The 15466-nt window shown below is 44.5% G+C and overlaps 1 protein-coding gene across 3 annotated transcripts in view; it reads right to left on the bottom strand.

Moving 5' to 3' along the window:
* LOC118389002 (plexin-A1-like) overlaps positions 1 to 15466 on the bottom strand; it is a 302199-nt gene that overhangs the window by 230447 nt on the left and 56286 nt on the right. For all 3 annotated transcript variants that reach the window (XM_052527317.1, XM_052527315.1, XM_052527316.1), the window contains exon 3: positions 7001 to 7183. In XM_052527317.1, the coding sequence (XP_052383277.1) occupies positions 7001 to 7183 (183 nt within the window). The remainder of the gene's footprint in view (positions 1 to 7000; positions 7184 to 15466) is intronic.

Here is a 15466-nt window from a genome sequence, read left to right as displayed (position 1 = left end):
AGGGGAGAGAGGGAAAGAAAGTGCGGAGAGGGAGAAGGGGAGAGGGGGAGAAGGGGAGAGAAAGAAAGAGCGGAAAGGAGAGAGGGGGAGAAGGGGAGAGAAAGGGGGAGAAGGGGAGAGAAAGAAAGAGTGAACGGGGAGCCGAGCACTTTAAGTAAAATCAGGATGACAGTGAACCTATTCACTATCAAAACAATGCGTTGGAATGACCCTCCTCTACACAGAGGGACTTGAGATGTGTGTTTGTATGTTAGTCACCGATTGTCTGTGTCAGTCTGGTTTCCATCCGTTTGCCAGGCTGGCCAGTAGACCTCTCTCTCTCTCTCAGTACGCCTCCTTCACCCAGGAGAGACAGACTATCACTATTACTACACTGTGGGTCTCACTCTCAGTCTGTCCGTCTCTCCCAATCACAACTTCGCTCTCATTACTCACCCCACAGATCTTTCTCTGTCTCTCCATCCCACTCTCATTATACTTCCCTCCCTCCCATCACTTAAGAATTTGTTATTAACCGACCTGCCTAAGTTAAATAAAGGACACATTTTTTAAAAGGGTAGGGTCCCATCTGCAGCTTTCCATCGAGAGAGAGAGACAGAGAGAGAGACAGAGACAGACAGAGAGACAGAGGTGAAGGAGTAGGAGGGGGGGTTAGTCACCAGAGGGGGTCTGTCCCATCATTACCATGCCTGTGGTGAGAGGGTGGGTTGCTGTCAGTCTGCCAAGTTTCTGTCTGACACACACACGCATCATTATGAGCCTGTAGAATAACAATGATCAGTCAATTAGCTTCTGACACACACACACAGATCACGGATACACCCGTCCCTCTGGAATAGCAACGGCCATGAACCGTGTCGCCACGACCAAGAAGCACACACAGGCGCACACACAGACGCACACACACAGACAGGTAATATTTTAGAAGATTTAGAAGAACCAAGTAACCGCAGGGTAAATGAATCTATTTCCTATCAAGACCATGCTGGTCAAGTTCAACGGCTAACACAGACGGTTTAGATGTTGGAGTGTTCACTAATGATGCCTACATCAGACTACTATAAAACAGGACAGCAACATCGTCCCCTCCACTTTTCACACTAATAAATCTTCTATGGCCTCTTTGTCAGAGTCCGAAGCCTCAGGGGTGGGTATCCATTGAGTGGGCAGTGGGGCCTGTGGGAAGCTTCTCAGAAGAACTACCTATTTCTGGCATGGGCTCAAAATGGGCACAGTGGCTAGTGCAGCAGATGGGAGAGTTGTACCCCCTCCGGTGAAACAGCTGAAGAATGCTACGCTGGACACCAGGCTGGAGAGTGACACCTCGATGGGGAGGGAGGAAGAGAGAGGGAGGGTCTGGCTCCAGTGCTTTCACTAAAGAAGCAGGATCTCTCCCTCTCTAAAGATCCGCTCATCCATCGAACAGCTTCTCTCTCTCTCACCATCTCCCCCAAACTCACAGGGGAGCATGATCTCTCAATACTCAGAGGCAGGACCATACAGCAGTATCCCTCTCAGCTTGTAGTGCTTCACACACACACACACACTCACAGCTCCCTAATGTCTGCACAACACACATTGTGGAGGAAAAACACAAAAGCATGACACACTGAAAGCATGCAGACGAGAGAGAGAGAACGAGAGAGAGAGAGCGAGAGAGAGCGAGAGAGAGCGAGAGAGAGCGAGAGAGAGAGAGCGAGAGAGAGAGAGCGAGAGAGAGAGAGAGAGAGCGAGAGAGAGAGAGAGAGCGAGAGAGAGAGAGAGAGAGAGAGAGAGCGAGAGAGAGAGAGAGAGAGAGAGAGAGAGAGAAAGCCTGGGGACAAGCCAGAATCTGTCCTCAATTTCCCATTTCAACAGATCCATCAAAAAGCTCCTGCTTCCATCACACGTTACGAATCTGCCGTGCTTCTACACCGGCATTGCTTGCTGTTTGGGGGTTTAGGCTGTGTTTCTGTGACATCAGCTGATGTAAGAAGGGCTTTATAAATAAATTTGATTGATTGATTTTCTCCCTCTCCCCTCCTCCCTCGATCACTCACCCACTCCCTCCATCCATCCCGCTCGCTCGCTCGCTTCCTCCCTCCATCTACACATTCTTTCCAACAACAAGCTAGGCACATTTGATCAGTGAGTCCACACAACCACACACGCAAACACACACAGGCAGCATATTGTGAACTAGTAGTTGAGATTAAAAACGCCTATTAATATTGGGTTTATTAACAGCAGAATAAAACATGTTAGTGTTTCTCTTTCTCACTGGGAGAGAAAGGCAGATGACGGATTTGGTGACTTCTTTGCACACTTGAGTAAATGAGGAATACAAAGTACATTGAAAGCAGGTGCCTGCGCACACGGTTAATTAAGCGATCAACAGTAGAACAGTCTTAGGGTCACGTATAAAAATGCCCAGTTGTCCATTATTTTGGCTGCCATGGCAAGAAAAGGCCGTAGCTATTTATTTGGTATGTATTAGGATCCCCATTAGCCGCAGAAAAAGCATCAGCTACTCTTCCTGGGGTCAACATGAAACATGACATAATAGGGAACACATGTCGTCATGGACTGAAATACATACATTTAAAACTGCACACATAGCCTACATACCAGCACATAGGTCTAATACATAGTACAGTGCAAACTCCAATACAAGATATATAAAAATGGCTGTCTCTTCACGGTCCCCTTTCTGCAGTGAGGTGTTCTTTTACCTGTTTTTATGACTGGTTTGTTAATACCTTCAGTTACCTGGGGTGGCGGAGAGTTCCATGTAGTCATGGCTCTATGTGCGCTTCCCAGCCTCTGTTCTGAACCTGAGGACTGTGAAGGGACCCTCTGATTGCATGTCGTCTTGTGTTTGTGCCGATGAGCGTCCGAACTGTGTGCCGACTGCTCTAACAGACAGTTTGGGTACCTTCAACACATCGATACCTCGCACAAAGACCAACAGTGATGCAGTCAATCTTTCCTCAATTTTGAGCCAGGAGAGACTGACGTGCATGTTACTGACACTTTTCCTCCGTGTACATTGAAGTGCGATACGCACTGCTTTGTTTTGGACCAACTGCAATTGACCTATGTCCTTCTTTGCAGCACGTGAACACGCAGCTGGGCAGTAGTCCAGGTGCGACAAAACTAAGGCCTGTAGGACCTATCTGGTTGACTGAGATGTCAAGAAAGAGCAACGCCCTATCATGGACAGACCTCTACCCATTTTAGCAACCATTGAGTCTATATGTTTTGACCATGACAGCTTGCTATCTAGCGTTACACCCAGCAGTTTAGTCTCCTCAAACTGCTCAATAGCCACATTATTTAATAACAGATCTAAGAGAGGTTTAGTGTTGAGCGAGTGATTTGTCCCACAAATTGTTACTTGATATTTAGCATCAGCCTATCGCTAGTTCTAAAACTAAAGCTGACTGAAGCTCTATGTTAAGTGTCTCAGTTATTTTGTTTACTGTTATATTTTGTTTGCTGTTTACCGTCAGCGCACATAGACACACAGGCTATATTCAAGGTCCGTGGACGGTCATTTGTAAAAACAGAAAGCAATAATGGTCCTAGTGGGCTGCCCTGCAGAACACCACACTCAACTGAATTTGGCTTCCATTACCAAAAACCCTCTGTGTTCTATTAGATGGGTAACTCCCAAGCCATAATAAGGAAGAGGATGCAAAATCCATGACACCTCCGTTTTTTTCAGCAATAGGTTATGATCGATGACATCAAAAGCTACACTGAAGTTCAACAAAACAGCTCCCACAATTTATTTCAGCCAAATCAGTCATTTGTGTTAATGCCGAGCCCATTGAGTGCCCTTCCCTATAAGCATGCTGAAAAGTCTGTTCATTTGTTTTCTGCAAAATAACTTTGTATTTGATCAAACAGTATTTTTACCAAACGTTTGCCAAGCACCTGTAACAGGCTGATTGGTCGGCTGTTAAAACCATTAAAAAGGGTGCTCTGCTATTCTTGGGTAGCGGAATGACCTTTGCCTACCACACAGTCTTCTAGGCATACATTCAAGATGTGACAAAAATGTCACAATGTACTCCGCTACCAACCTCAAACATTCACCATCCAGGTTGTCAGTACTTGGTTTGTCCTTGTTTGTTTTCACCTCTTCCACACCCACTTTGAGGAACTCAAAACTACAGTGCTCGTCTTTCATTATTTGGTCCATTATGCATGAATATGAAGGCCCGGCATTTGTTGTTTGCATGTCATACCTAAGTTTTTACATTTTGTCAACAACAAAAAAGGTATTCAAGTGGTCGGCAGTATCAAAGGGTTTTGTTATGAACAAGCCATCTGCCTCAGTGAAGGAAGGCGCAGAGCTTGCTTTATTTGCCTAGAATTATATTTTAAGTCCTCCAGAGTTTTTTTTACCATCATTCTTTACATAATGTATCTTTGTTCCATAGTACAGTTTCTTCTGGCAGTTCCAACAGTCAGTTTCTTGATGGACGCATGCCTATCAGTAACTGGAAAGAAGCAGTTTCACAAATGCTTTCAGTGCAGCGTCTGGATGTTCCTTATCACATCAGCCCAACAAATATTTTTTCACATCTTCACAAAGGAATCATTGTTAAAACGTCCCGTATGATCGTTTATACACCAGTTTAGGTCCAGTCTTCGGGACTTTGGTTTTTCTAGATAGCGCTATATTAGTAAAGATGTGATCAATATACATAGATGATTTAGTTAATGTTCTGTTTGTAAATACCCTGGTAGGTTGGACTGATGACTTGAATCAGATAACAGGCACTGGTTACAGCTTGGAGCTTCTTTTTGAGTGGGCAGCTTGATATCACTTACATTATCCAACATTTCACACATATATAGTCCAAACACCGACTCTTAGCAGTTATCAGATGTCATTAAGTGATCAATTTCACAAACCTTATTTCTCAGGCGACATGTGTTAATATGGGCTATTGTTAGTCATGTTCTGTGTTGCTTGCTTGTTTTTAGTGCTATTCTGAGAGGCTGATCCAAGGAAGACACATCAGTGACATTTACGTTTCGCCTCCTTCGCCTTGCCAGTGTCCAGTCTCCCACTGGCCGGGGAGTTGAGCTTACCATCTGTCCAGTGGATTGGAGCAGGTCAGTACCGCCCGACTCATCGAGTCCTTAGCTGTAGGAGGCATTCAGAACTGAAACGCACATCTCGTTTCCCCATGCAACTTAACTAGCAGCCGGACAATCACTTCCCTAAGCTGCTTGATGATGATACATTTGGAACAGACAAAGAATGTATGCTCATTTATCAGTTCCACCTTATTTTCCTCTTGTGTAGATGTCATCTCACACCTAGCGCATTTGAGCCCAGATGTAGACACAAATACCACTGGTGTTTTGAATCTAGCACTGCTAGCATTATCTTGCTCTGTTAGCACGATAACCGCTTATCTTTGTGTATTTTATTTCCAGAACTTTGAAAGAGGGGTCTCAAATTAGCATAGGGGGTTTAAAGGGTGTGTGTGTGTGTGTGTGTGTGTGTGTGTGTCTCAGTCACCAGATCTCAACCCCAATTCAACACTTATGGGAGATTCTGGAGCGGCGCCTGAGACGGTGTTTTCCACCACCGTCAACAACACACCAAGGGATGGAATTTCTCATGTTAGAATGGTGTCACGTCCCTCCAACAGAGTTCCAGACATTTGTAGAACATCTGCCAAGGAGCACTGAAGCTGTTCTGGCGCATCGTGGCGGCCCAATGACCTATTAAGACACTTTATGTTGGGGTTTCCATTATTTTGGCAATTACCTCCATGTAACAACAACCTTGTTCTCTCCTTCCACACACCAACACACGTCTCACACAACAACAAATAACGCTGTTCACAAAAATAACTGAATGGGTCGGTGTCACTTTGACAAATGCACAGTGCTGAATCTAAGTCAACGTTGCATTGTGCTGTCACACACACACACACACTACACATTCAGACAAAGAAACCCACAGATTATAATGCATATTCATAACGGTGACTCAATGTCTTGAGCGGAGCAGAAGGTAAACCAGGCGAAATACAATGAGCTCCTATATACCTCGAGAGCCCTGTCTTCAACAGACTACACACACACACACACACAAATTGGTATGACAAGCCATAACGAACACTCACCAAACACACAATCAACATGCACACTGTGTACGTGCTAATAACTGAGATATCAATAACAACACACAAGTAAGAACACACCAACTCAGACCAACAGCAGCAGCCCGTTTGGAATGTTCACCAGAGATTCTGGAGGCTAAGATCCAGACAACATTCAGCTCTCATTCAAAGCCACTAACAGCTAACACATATCTGCCTAATATCCCGTTTATGACCATCGCGGGAACCAAAACCCCACGACTTTCAATAGACCACTCTATCCATTTCCATTTGACACCACAGGCTAGGTCTATATACTGCATCTACTAAAACTAGACGACCGCAGTCAATTTCCCCGCCTGTCGTCTGAGCGGCTATTTAAAAAAATAAATAAAAAACGGGTGGAGATTTTGATCGACGGCCTGCAGGGTCTCCTGGGTGTTAAAGACACGTCAGAGTCAAATGGATGTGACGCGTCACAGTCAAGGTTTTATGAACTAAACAAAAGCCCCGACGGCTAAATCAGATCCCGGCACCTATCTATGAGGGCGGACGTGTCAACGCCACCTTGTCTCCTTTCCTACCTAGTGCACTGCTATTTGCCGGAGCCATATAGGAATCTATAGGGTCGCCATTCCTGACACAGCCTATGATATCCCCCTTAAAAAAAAGTCATGAGGACCAATCAATGTCGACATGATTATACATGGAGCAACTTCCTGCTTACGGAAATAAAATAAAAAAACACCCAAATCCCAATCTGCCGTGACAAGACTGATCAACAAAGGCCGTGAATACAACGTAACAACGACGCCCCTCAAACACGGCGAAACGTCCGACTCCGTCGCGACCCGAAAGAGTCGTTCTCCCGCCGTCCTCTCGCTCCTTACCTTCTTTATCCTGCCGTTGCGCGTGCCGGCGAAGGCCACGGTGTTGCCGCGGTAATCGTAGGCGGCCACCGAGGTCAGGCCGTCATCCTTGTCGATGAAGAGCGGTATCCCTTCTATGGTGCTGGTCCCGCCCAGCGGCTGGTTAAAGTCCTGGCCGCAGAAGTTGTCGTCGATCTGAAGAGGCTGAACGAGAGAGAGAGAGAGAGAGAGAGAGAGAGAGAGAGAGAGAGGGAGAAGTGTGAGAAGACAGGCAAAAACAGTGTGTCTGGCCTTGTAATAGCCTTGTTTAATACAGTACAATATCAGAGCGCAGTTGCACTTACAGAAAGACAAAGGAAAGAGCCACATAAACACAACAGATACGCAGTTTGCTAACGTGAACTATCGTCTAGAGACGAGTGTTGTGTGCATGTTTAAGTAGTGCGTGTGTCTCTCCCAAAGGATTCTCTTCAGCCAATTCAAATGATAATCCCCTCATTCAGAGCTCTAATTTCATTAAGGGGCACAATAGTTACCCCCTGACGAATTCCAACCACTTGGATTGCTAGGGGAGACAGCCTGAATGCTTCGTGTCAGTGGTTCAGCCTAGAGGGCAGAGGTCACCAACCTTACTACGCAAGTCAAATCGGCCTGTCGTGAGAGGCATGACACACCAAAGTCACTGTGTGTGCGCAACCCGCACCCTATGGAGGCCTAAGAGGCTGCTAGCAGAGGAAGGTTAGAATTGAAGTGGCGTCGGTGTGTGTTTAACACGGGCAACACACACACAGGCGAGTGTGTAAATGGTGGTGTAATCCAAAGACTGATCACGACATCATCTGATTGATCCACAGAAGAGAACAGTTTACTCTCCCTCACGTGTCTCACCATCTGCCTGAAATTGATTTCAACACGACTCTCGCCGATGTCCCTCTGGTCCTTCCTTTCCTGCTTTATTTCACTCTCGCTGCCTCGCTCTCCAACCATCCCTTAGCCGAGAACTACAGCGGACGAGTACCGCAACTCTACGCGTTTCTCTCCCTCTCTCCATTCCTCCATTCCTCCCCCTCCTTCACTCTGCGTCTTTCTCTTAATCTATCCATCTCACAGCAGGAAGAAAGGCAGGGAGAGAAAGGAGGAGAGGAGAAAGAGGAAGGGACAGCCAGCTGGGTATCAATTCGGTTACAAAGTCCCGTAGTTCGCCCCGTGACCCGGTGGAGAGAGAGGGATTGCTGCTTTACGGGAACCTTCTGCGACTCACTAACAATGGGCATCTGCAGAAGGATCGGGAGGATTGTAGAGGAGTGAAGTGTGTGTGCGTGTGTGTCCATGTCCACTGAGCCGTTACTTGAAACAACAGTCTTTATTCACTAATGGCCTTGGCCAGTCTCCCAGCTGGACAAAACAGACACACTTCACTCAACTACAATCCTTCCTACACTTCTCCAGATGCCCACAGGGCCATATTCAACCCAATCATGAGAGAAGTGCAAGCTCGTCTCCATCAATCAGAATTTGAGTCGGGCACTTAGTCAGACACACGGTAGCCCCACCCCACCAGAGCCTGGAGGGAAGGACCTTGAAGGGTTAATCGATCATGGGGGAGACAGCAGTTGAGTCCCAAATGGCACCCTATTCCTTACATAACGCACTACTTTGACCAGAGCCCGTTGGTCCCTGGTCAACAGTAGTGCACTACTACATAGGGAATAGGGTGCCATTTGGGATGCACACCCAGAGTTCTACTGGGTAGTGAAGGGTAATGGTATTCTTCTGGGTTTGAAAGTTAACCTACAGTCCACAAGAAGACACTTACTGTGCTGGCTAACCTACACTGGACAATATATTGTCAATAATAAACTAGGTGGTTCGGGTCCTGAATGCTGACAGCCGTGGTATATCAGACCATATACCACGAGTATGACAAATCATTCCTTTTTACTGCTCTAATTACGTTGGTGACCGGCAATAAGACACCTCGGGGGTTTGTGGTATACATTGGCAAGAAAAAGTATAAGTGAACCTTCTGGTAATACCTGGATTTCTGCATAAATTGGTCATCACATTTGATCTGAGTTTCATCTAGGTCACAACAACAGACAAACATAGTGTAATTAAACTAATAACACACAAACAATTATACATTTTCATGTCTTTATTGAACACACCGTGTAAACATTCACAGCGCAGGGTGGAAAAAGTGAGTGAACCCTTGGATTTAGTAACTGGTTGACCCTCCTTTTGCAGCAATAACCTCAACTAAATGTTGCGGATCAGACCTGCACAACGGTCAGGGGGGATTTTGTAAATTCCTTTACAAAACTGTTTCAGTTCAGCAATATTTTTGGTGTGTCTGGTATGATGCTCCCTCCACCATACTTTACATTTGGGATGAGGTTTTGATGTTGATTTGCTGTGCCTTTTTTTCTCCACACATAGTGTTGTCTGTTCCTTCCAAACAACTCAACTGTAGTTTCATCTGTCCACAGAATATTTTGCAGGTCCACTTTTGCAAACTTCAGACGTGCAGCAATGTTTTTTGGGGGCAGCAGTGGCTTCTTCCGTGGTGTCCTCCCATGAACACCATTCTTGTTTAGTGTTTTACGTATCGTAGACTCGTCAACAAAGATGTTCGCATTTTCCAGAGATTTCTGTAAGTCTTTAGCTGACACTCTAGGATTCTTCTTAACCTCATTGAGCATTCTGTGCTGTGCTCTTGCAGTCATCTTTGCAGGACGGCCACTCCTAGGGAGAGTAGCAACAGTGCTGAACTTTCTCCATTTATAGACAAGTTGTCTTTCCTTGGACTGATGCACATCCACGCTTTTAGAGATACTTGTGTAAACCTTTCCAGCTTTATGCAAGTCAACAATTCTTCATATTAAGTCTAAGATCTCTTTTGTTCGAGACACATCAGGCAATGCTTCTTGTGAATAGCAAACTCAAATTTTGAGAGTGTGTTTTAATAGGGCAAGGCAGCCCTAACCAACATCTCCAATCTCATCTCAATGATTGGACTCCAGGTGAGCTGACTCCTGACTCCAATTACCTTGTGGAGAAGTCCTTAGCCTAGGGGTTCACATACTTTTGCCAACCTACACTACAATATTTAAATGATATATTCAACATTGACAAAAAAATTACAATAATTTGTTTGTTATTAGTTTCAGCACACTGTTTTTGTCTATTGTTGTGACTTAGATGAAGATCAGATCAAATTTTATGACCAATTTATGCAGAAATCCAGGTAATTCCAAAGGGTTCACATACCACGACTCAGGGCTGTATCCAGGCACTCCACTGCGCTGTCAGCCAATCAGCATTCAGGGCTCGAACCACCCAGTTTATAAAGATTACTTATGCACATGTGCGCGCACACACACACACACACACACACACACACATAAACAATGTGTGCACACGCCAAGTCTATTATAGTAAACTAAAACTAAACATGAAAAAACTATTTTGGAAAATAAAATAATTACCAAACCTTTTTGAAAAACTAAAAATATACTGATACTATTATCTTGAACTCTAAAACTAACTAAAATAAAACCCAACATGAATTTTGTCCAGAATTTGTTTTTTCCTCCTAAACTTTGGGCAAAAATCTAACGGGTTTTCAAGATTTCTACAAAATGGAGTTTAAGTTTCTGAATCAGATTGGTAAATGCAAAGGGCAAGCTAAACCAGAGATGGAAGAGGAAGTGAGACATCCCTCATTTATTTCTGGTTCATATACAGTCAATGAACTAAGCAGACCAGACACAGCTGATAATACATTGGTGTCTATGGGAGAGCCACCCCGTTAAACAGACCTGAGAGGGATCAGTGACAGACTTAGCACTAGGCAGAAGAGGCTATTGCCTCAGGCCTTTACATCAAGGGGCCTTGTGAGCTGGGCATAAACATCCCAAAAATACTAGTAATATTTATTTTAAATACAATTTCTCCGCTTAAGCAATGAGGCGCTTTCAAAGCCGGGCAAAATGCAAATATAACAATTTTACAGAAAAATTACCAGAGTTAAACACATGTATTTAGTAAAAATACAGGTGCTGCTGATAATACTGCCATCGTCGTCAAGGCAGAAGACATGTAAGTGTAGCCTGATGCTGTCTGGCTACGTAACCTACTTTATGAAGTGATTTGTTTGACAATCAGATGAAAACCACCAGTGGTCTGTGAAGAGAGTTTCCTTCCACCATATTTATTTCGCCAGTCTAGGCGCGAACCCTTTCAAACCCAAGTCACATCGAAATTGACTTTACAACGTGAACCTAACCTATGAACTGACCCATCACCTTACACATTACTCACCCCCCACCCCACCCCGTGGCAAGAAGTGACATCACATCAATGTCTCCTAGCCTCTCAGTTATTTTTTTATCCCGAACACTAAATAATACAATACAAAACTAAATAGAATTGTTTTTGTAAAAACTACAACTAAATAAAAACTAGCAAATCAGGTCTGGAAACTACTTGAATCTAAACGTAATTTCAAAAGAAAAATGTTGAAGCGAATAGAAATAAAATACAAATATCTGCCCCTGCCCCACTTATTCATTAAATGTGCATTCATACATTTATACATGTATGGGTATGCATCATGCATGGATACACAACGGTCTGATTCTGTGAGTGGGCACGTCCACACACACACACACACACACACAGAGGTCCTGCTCTATAAATACAACACACACAGGGTGTAACTGAACACACGCTGCCACATTCCACACACAAGCCAAAACAGCCTGGCATATCACAGCACAAACTATTCACACATTCCACTGGGCTTCTCTCTTTCTCTCTCTCTGTGTGTGTGTGTGTGTGCTACCTGCCTGTATGCCTGCCTGCCTCACTCACTCTCTCTCTCTCTCTCTCTCTCTCTCGCTCTCTGCCCCCCTCCCTCTCCATCTTTCGCTCTCATAAATTACCCAGAATCCCAGCTGAGCTTAAGGAGACATCGCTGGGGTCTCTGAAAGAGAAGGAGTCTCCTCTCAAAGTAAATAAAACATGTCTGTGTGGGTCTCAGTTTGTCTGTCTGTCCCTCCACATGTCCAACTGCGTCTTTTAATTCATTTCATCTCATACAGCGCTTTTCCAAACGCGAATTTAAAGCACTTTGGTGAGGCACCGCCACCGACATCCAAAGCTTCCTGGAACAACATGTCCTCTACTCGTGAGCTGTACTTCCGATAACAAAAGTACAGGGTGGAGTGTGTGTCATGTGCAGAGTCATCGCCGGTGACAGACAGGCGGGGGGGAAATCCCACTGGGAACTCCTGACCTACAGCCCACAGTCAAACACTGTCACGTCACTGCTTAGGCATAGTGGGGGGAGGACACGGGGCAAACGCAAACAGAAACACACACACATACGATGCAGGTGCACCTAGCGCCACACGCATGTGCACGTTTCACGCACAAACACACAGTGCCTAGAACGACTAACACAAAAGACACACAGCTGTTTTAGAATTCCAAGCCAACTGTAGAATCTCTCGGAGGGTCAATCTCTCTCACGTCAGATAGGACTAGAACGCTATGGCAACGGAGCAATGTGGAGATGGGAGTGTGTGATTGTTCCTACTTGTAACGAGTGGTCCTTGGACATGCCTTGAATTGTATTTAAACACACAGCTGGGTATTGTGTGCGTGCGTTTGCGTCATGTAAAAAAGACAGTTTATTATTATTATTATTATTATTATTATTATTATTAAATATTATTATTATTTTATGTTCCAGTGTGACGGCAGCAAGCAGTGGCACTACAGTCACTAGCAACATTTCAGCTATCAGCTTCCCAAAGGTGTCAAAAACACTTCCAACATGTGTCAGAGAAAGGCCCCCCAAAAGTGCCCAAGACTCCAGTCACCCCAGCATTTGCCTGTTCTCTGCTCCCATACGGCAGGCGGTCCTTTTCAATGACCGTGCGAAGTTGCTGGGTACTGGAGCACTCTGTCGTGCACGTCGATCCAGAGCATCCCAAACATGCTCAATGGGTGACATGTCAGACGAGTAAACAGACCATTGAAGAACTGGGACATTTTTCAGCTTCCAGGAGTGATGTACATTATCGTGTTGAAACATGATGTGAGGGCAGCGGATGAACAGCACGACAATGGGCCTCAGGATCTCATCGATTGCCATCGATAAAATGCAATTGTGATCGTTGTCCGTAACGTATATCTGCCCATACCATAACCCCACCGCCACCACAGGCCACTCTGTTCACAACGTTGACATCAGTAAACCGTTCGCCCACACGATGCCATACAGCTGTCTGCCATCTGCCCGGTACAGTCAAAACCGGGATTCATCCACGAAGAGCACACTTCTCCAGCTAGTGGCCAATGGAAAATGAGCATTGTCCCACTGAAGTCTGTTACGACACCGAACTGAACTGCAGTCAGGTCAAGACCCTGGTGAGGATGACGAGCAGGCAGATGAGCTTCCCTGAGACGGTTTCTGACCGTGTGCAGAAATTCTTCAAATATTAAATTGTCTGGCAACAGCTCTGGTGGACATTCCTGCAGTCAGCATGCCAATTGCACACTCCCTCAAAAGGTGAGACATCTGTGGCATTGTGTTGTGTGCCAAAACTGCCAATTTGAGAGTGGCCTTTTATTGTCCCCAGCAACAAGATGCACCTGTGTAGTGATCATGCAGTTTATTCAGATTTTTGATATGCCAAACTTGACAGGTGGATCTTGGCAAAGGACAAATGCTCACTAACGGGGATGTCAACAAATTTGTGCAAAACATTTGAGAGAAATAAGCTTCTATTGCATATGGAACATTTCTGGGATATTTTATCTCAGTTCATGAAACATGGGACCAACACTTCACATGTTGCGTTTATATTTTAGCTGTTGATTATTATTATTATTATTATTATTATTATTATTATTATTATTATTATTACTATTCATATTTATCCTGCTACAAGTCACTTCTTACCCCTGTTTACATGTACATACCTACAATCAATCCAGCACCCCTGCACACTGTAATAATGGTACTGGCACTAACCTGTATATGAGTATTGTGTTCTGTCTCCTCTCGTATTTCTTGTCTGTATTATTACTTGTATTACTGCCTCATTGGGAAAGAGTTTTGCGCTGCGCATGTCACCACACTGTTCTACACTTTGCTGTATCCTGTGTACGTGACAAGTACACGTTGAAAACACAAAAGACACACAGACAGACATCAATAAATAATTACACGGGCAATTAGTATCATTGGCGTCGGCGATTTGTGAGCATGGGGTGGGGACAGAGAGAGAGAGAGAAAGAGATTGTGTATCATTGCCGCCACTCCAATAACTACGATTTTTTTTGGGCAAAACTTTGTGGCGAATCTCCCGAAACTAAAGTTATAAACTGCACGCATTGGCATAGAAATGGTATCCTTAATTAATTGGCAAAATCTCGCACTATCCCTTTTAAGATCTGTTTGCTTAAAAAGTCCAGTTGTAATTGTCAAACAGATTTAAGCAGTAGCAGGAATGAGAGCCACGATCACGCAGCCACAGCTTGCTCCTCATCCTCCCTACAGTGCAGTGGTTCCCATCAATTGTATTTCAGATGGGGTCAACCTTATTTATATTCATGCATTTTTGGAGTAAAACGACATTTTTTATTTTTTTTTTGTCGCCAGAAGTGAACTTCTCAGTCGTTCTTACAACCTGGCACCCCCCACGTCCCCCCCCACATTCGCCTCCGCTGCTGAGAACAATCTTAAGGGAGACACTGATAAGCAAACACACAGGTAGACACACACACACACACACACACACACACACACACACACACACACTGGATTGGTTGGTTTGTCCGTCAATCTAACCCAATACATAAGAATGTCTAATATTAGTACTTTAGTATGGTATATAATGACATAGGTTCAACCCAGTTATTCTCACCCCTCAGCACATTACGTCGCCCAATTAACTAAGAAACATCCATCCGGTGGTCATCGCCGCCGTCCCAATTAGTCACGTTTAATGAGCTACGTGCGTTTACCGTCACATTCTGATTAAGGAAAAGGGGAATAGTCCTGTGTTTTACATTTATCGTAATTACCGCTCAGAATCGCAAAGGCAAATATATTTAACGAGGTTATTAGTTGGCCTTGCTTGAGTTGAAGATATAACGTTTTGGAAGAACACAGCCCTCCAGACGTGGGATCAAATACTATTTTGAATAGTTCAGCATTCGCTTGAGCCTGCCTGGAGTTCCCTATTTTATTTATTTTTTGGAGGGGGGGGCATCTATTTCACGAGGCAAACTCAAATCAGACACAGATTAAGTGTTTGAAATGTAGCATTTGAACACACCGTTGATTCTGTATCTGATAATCGCAGAGTTGACTTGACTAAACTATATTGCATTTCCCCCTGTGTGGAACAAGCGAAGTTCTATGAAATTTAATAATGCTATTAGCGGATAGAAGATAGCGGATAGAGGCTA

Source organism: Oncorhynchus keta, chromosome 10 (assembly GCF_023373465.1).
Source record: "Oncorhynchus keta strain PuntledgeMale-10-30-2019 chromosome 10, Oket_V2, whole genome shotgun sequence".
Lineage (NCBI taxonomy): Eukaryota > Metazoa > Chordata > Actinopteri > Salmoniformes > Salmonidae > Oncorhynchus > Oncorhynchus keta.
Note: the sequence above shows the minus strand (reverse complement) of the source record. Positions and strands in the feature narration are given on the sequence as shown.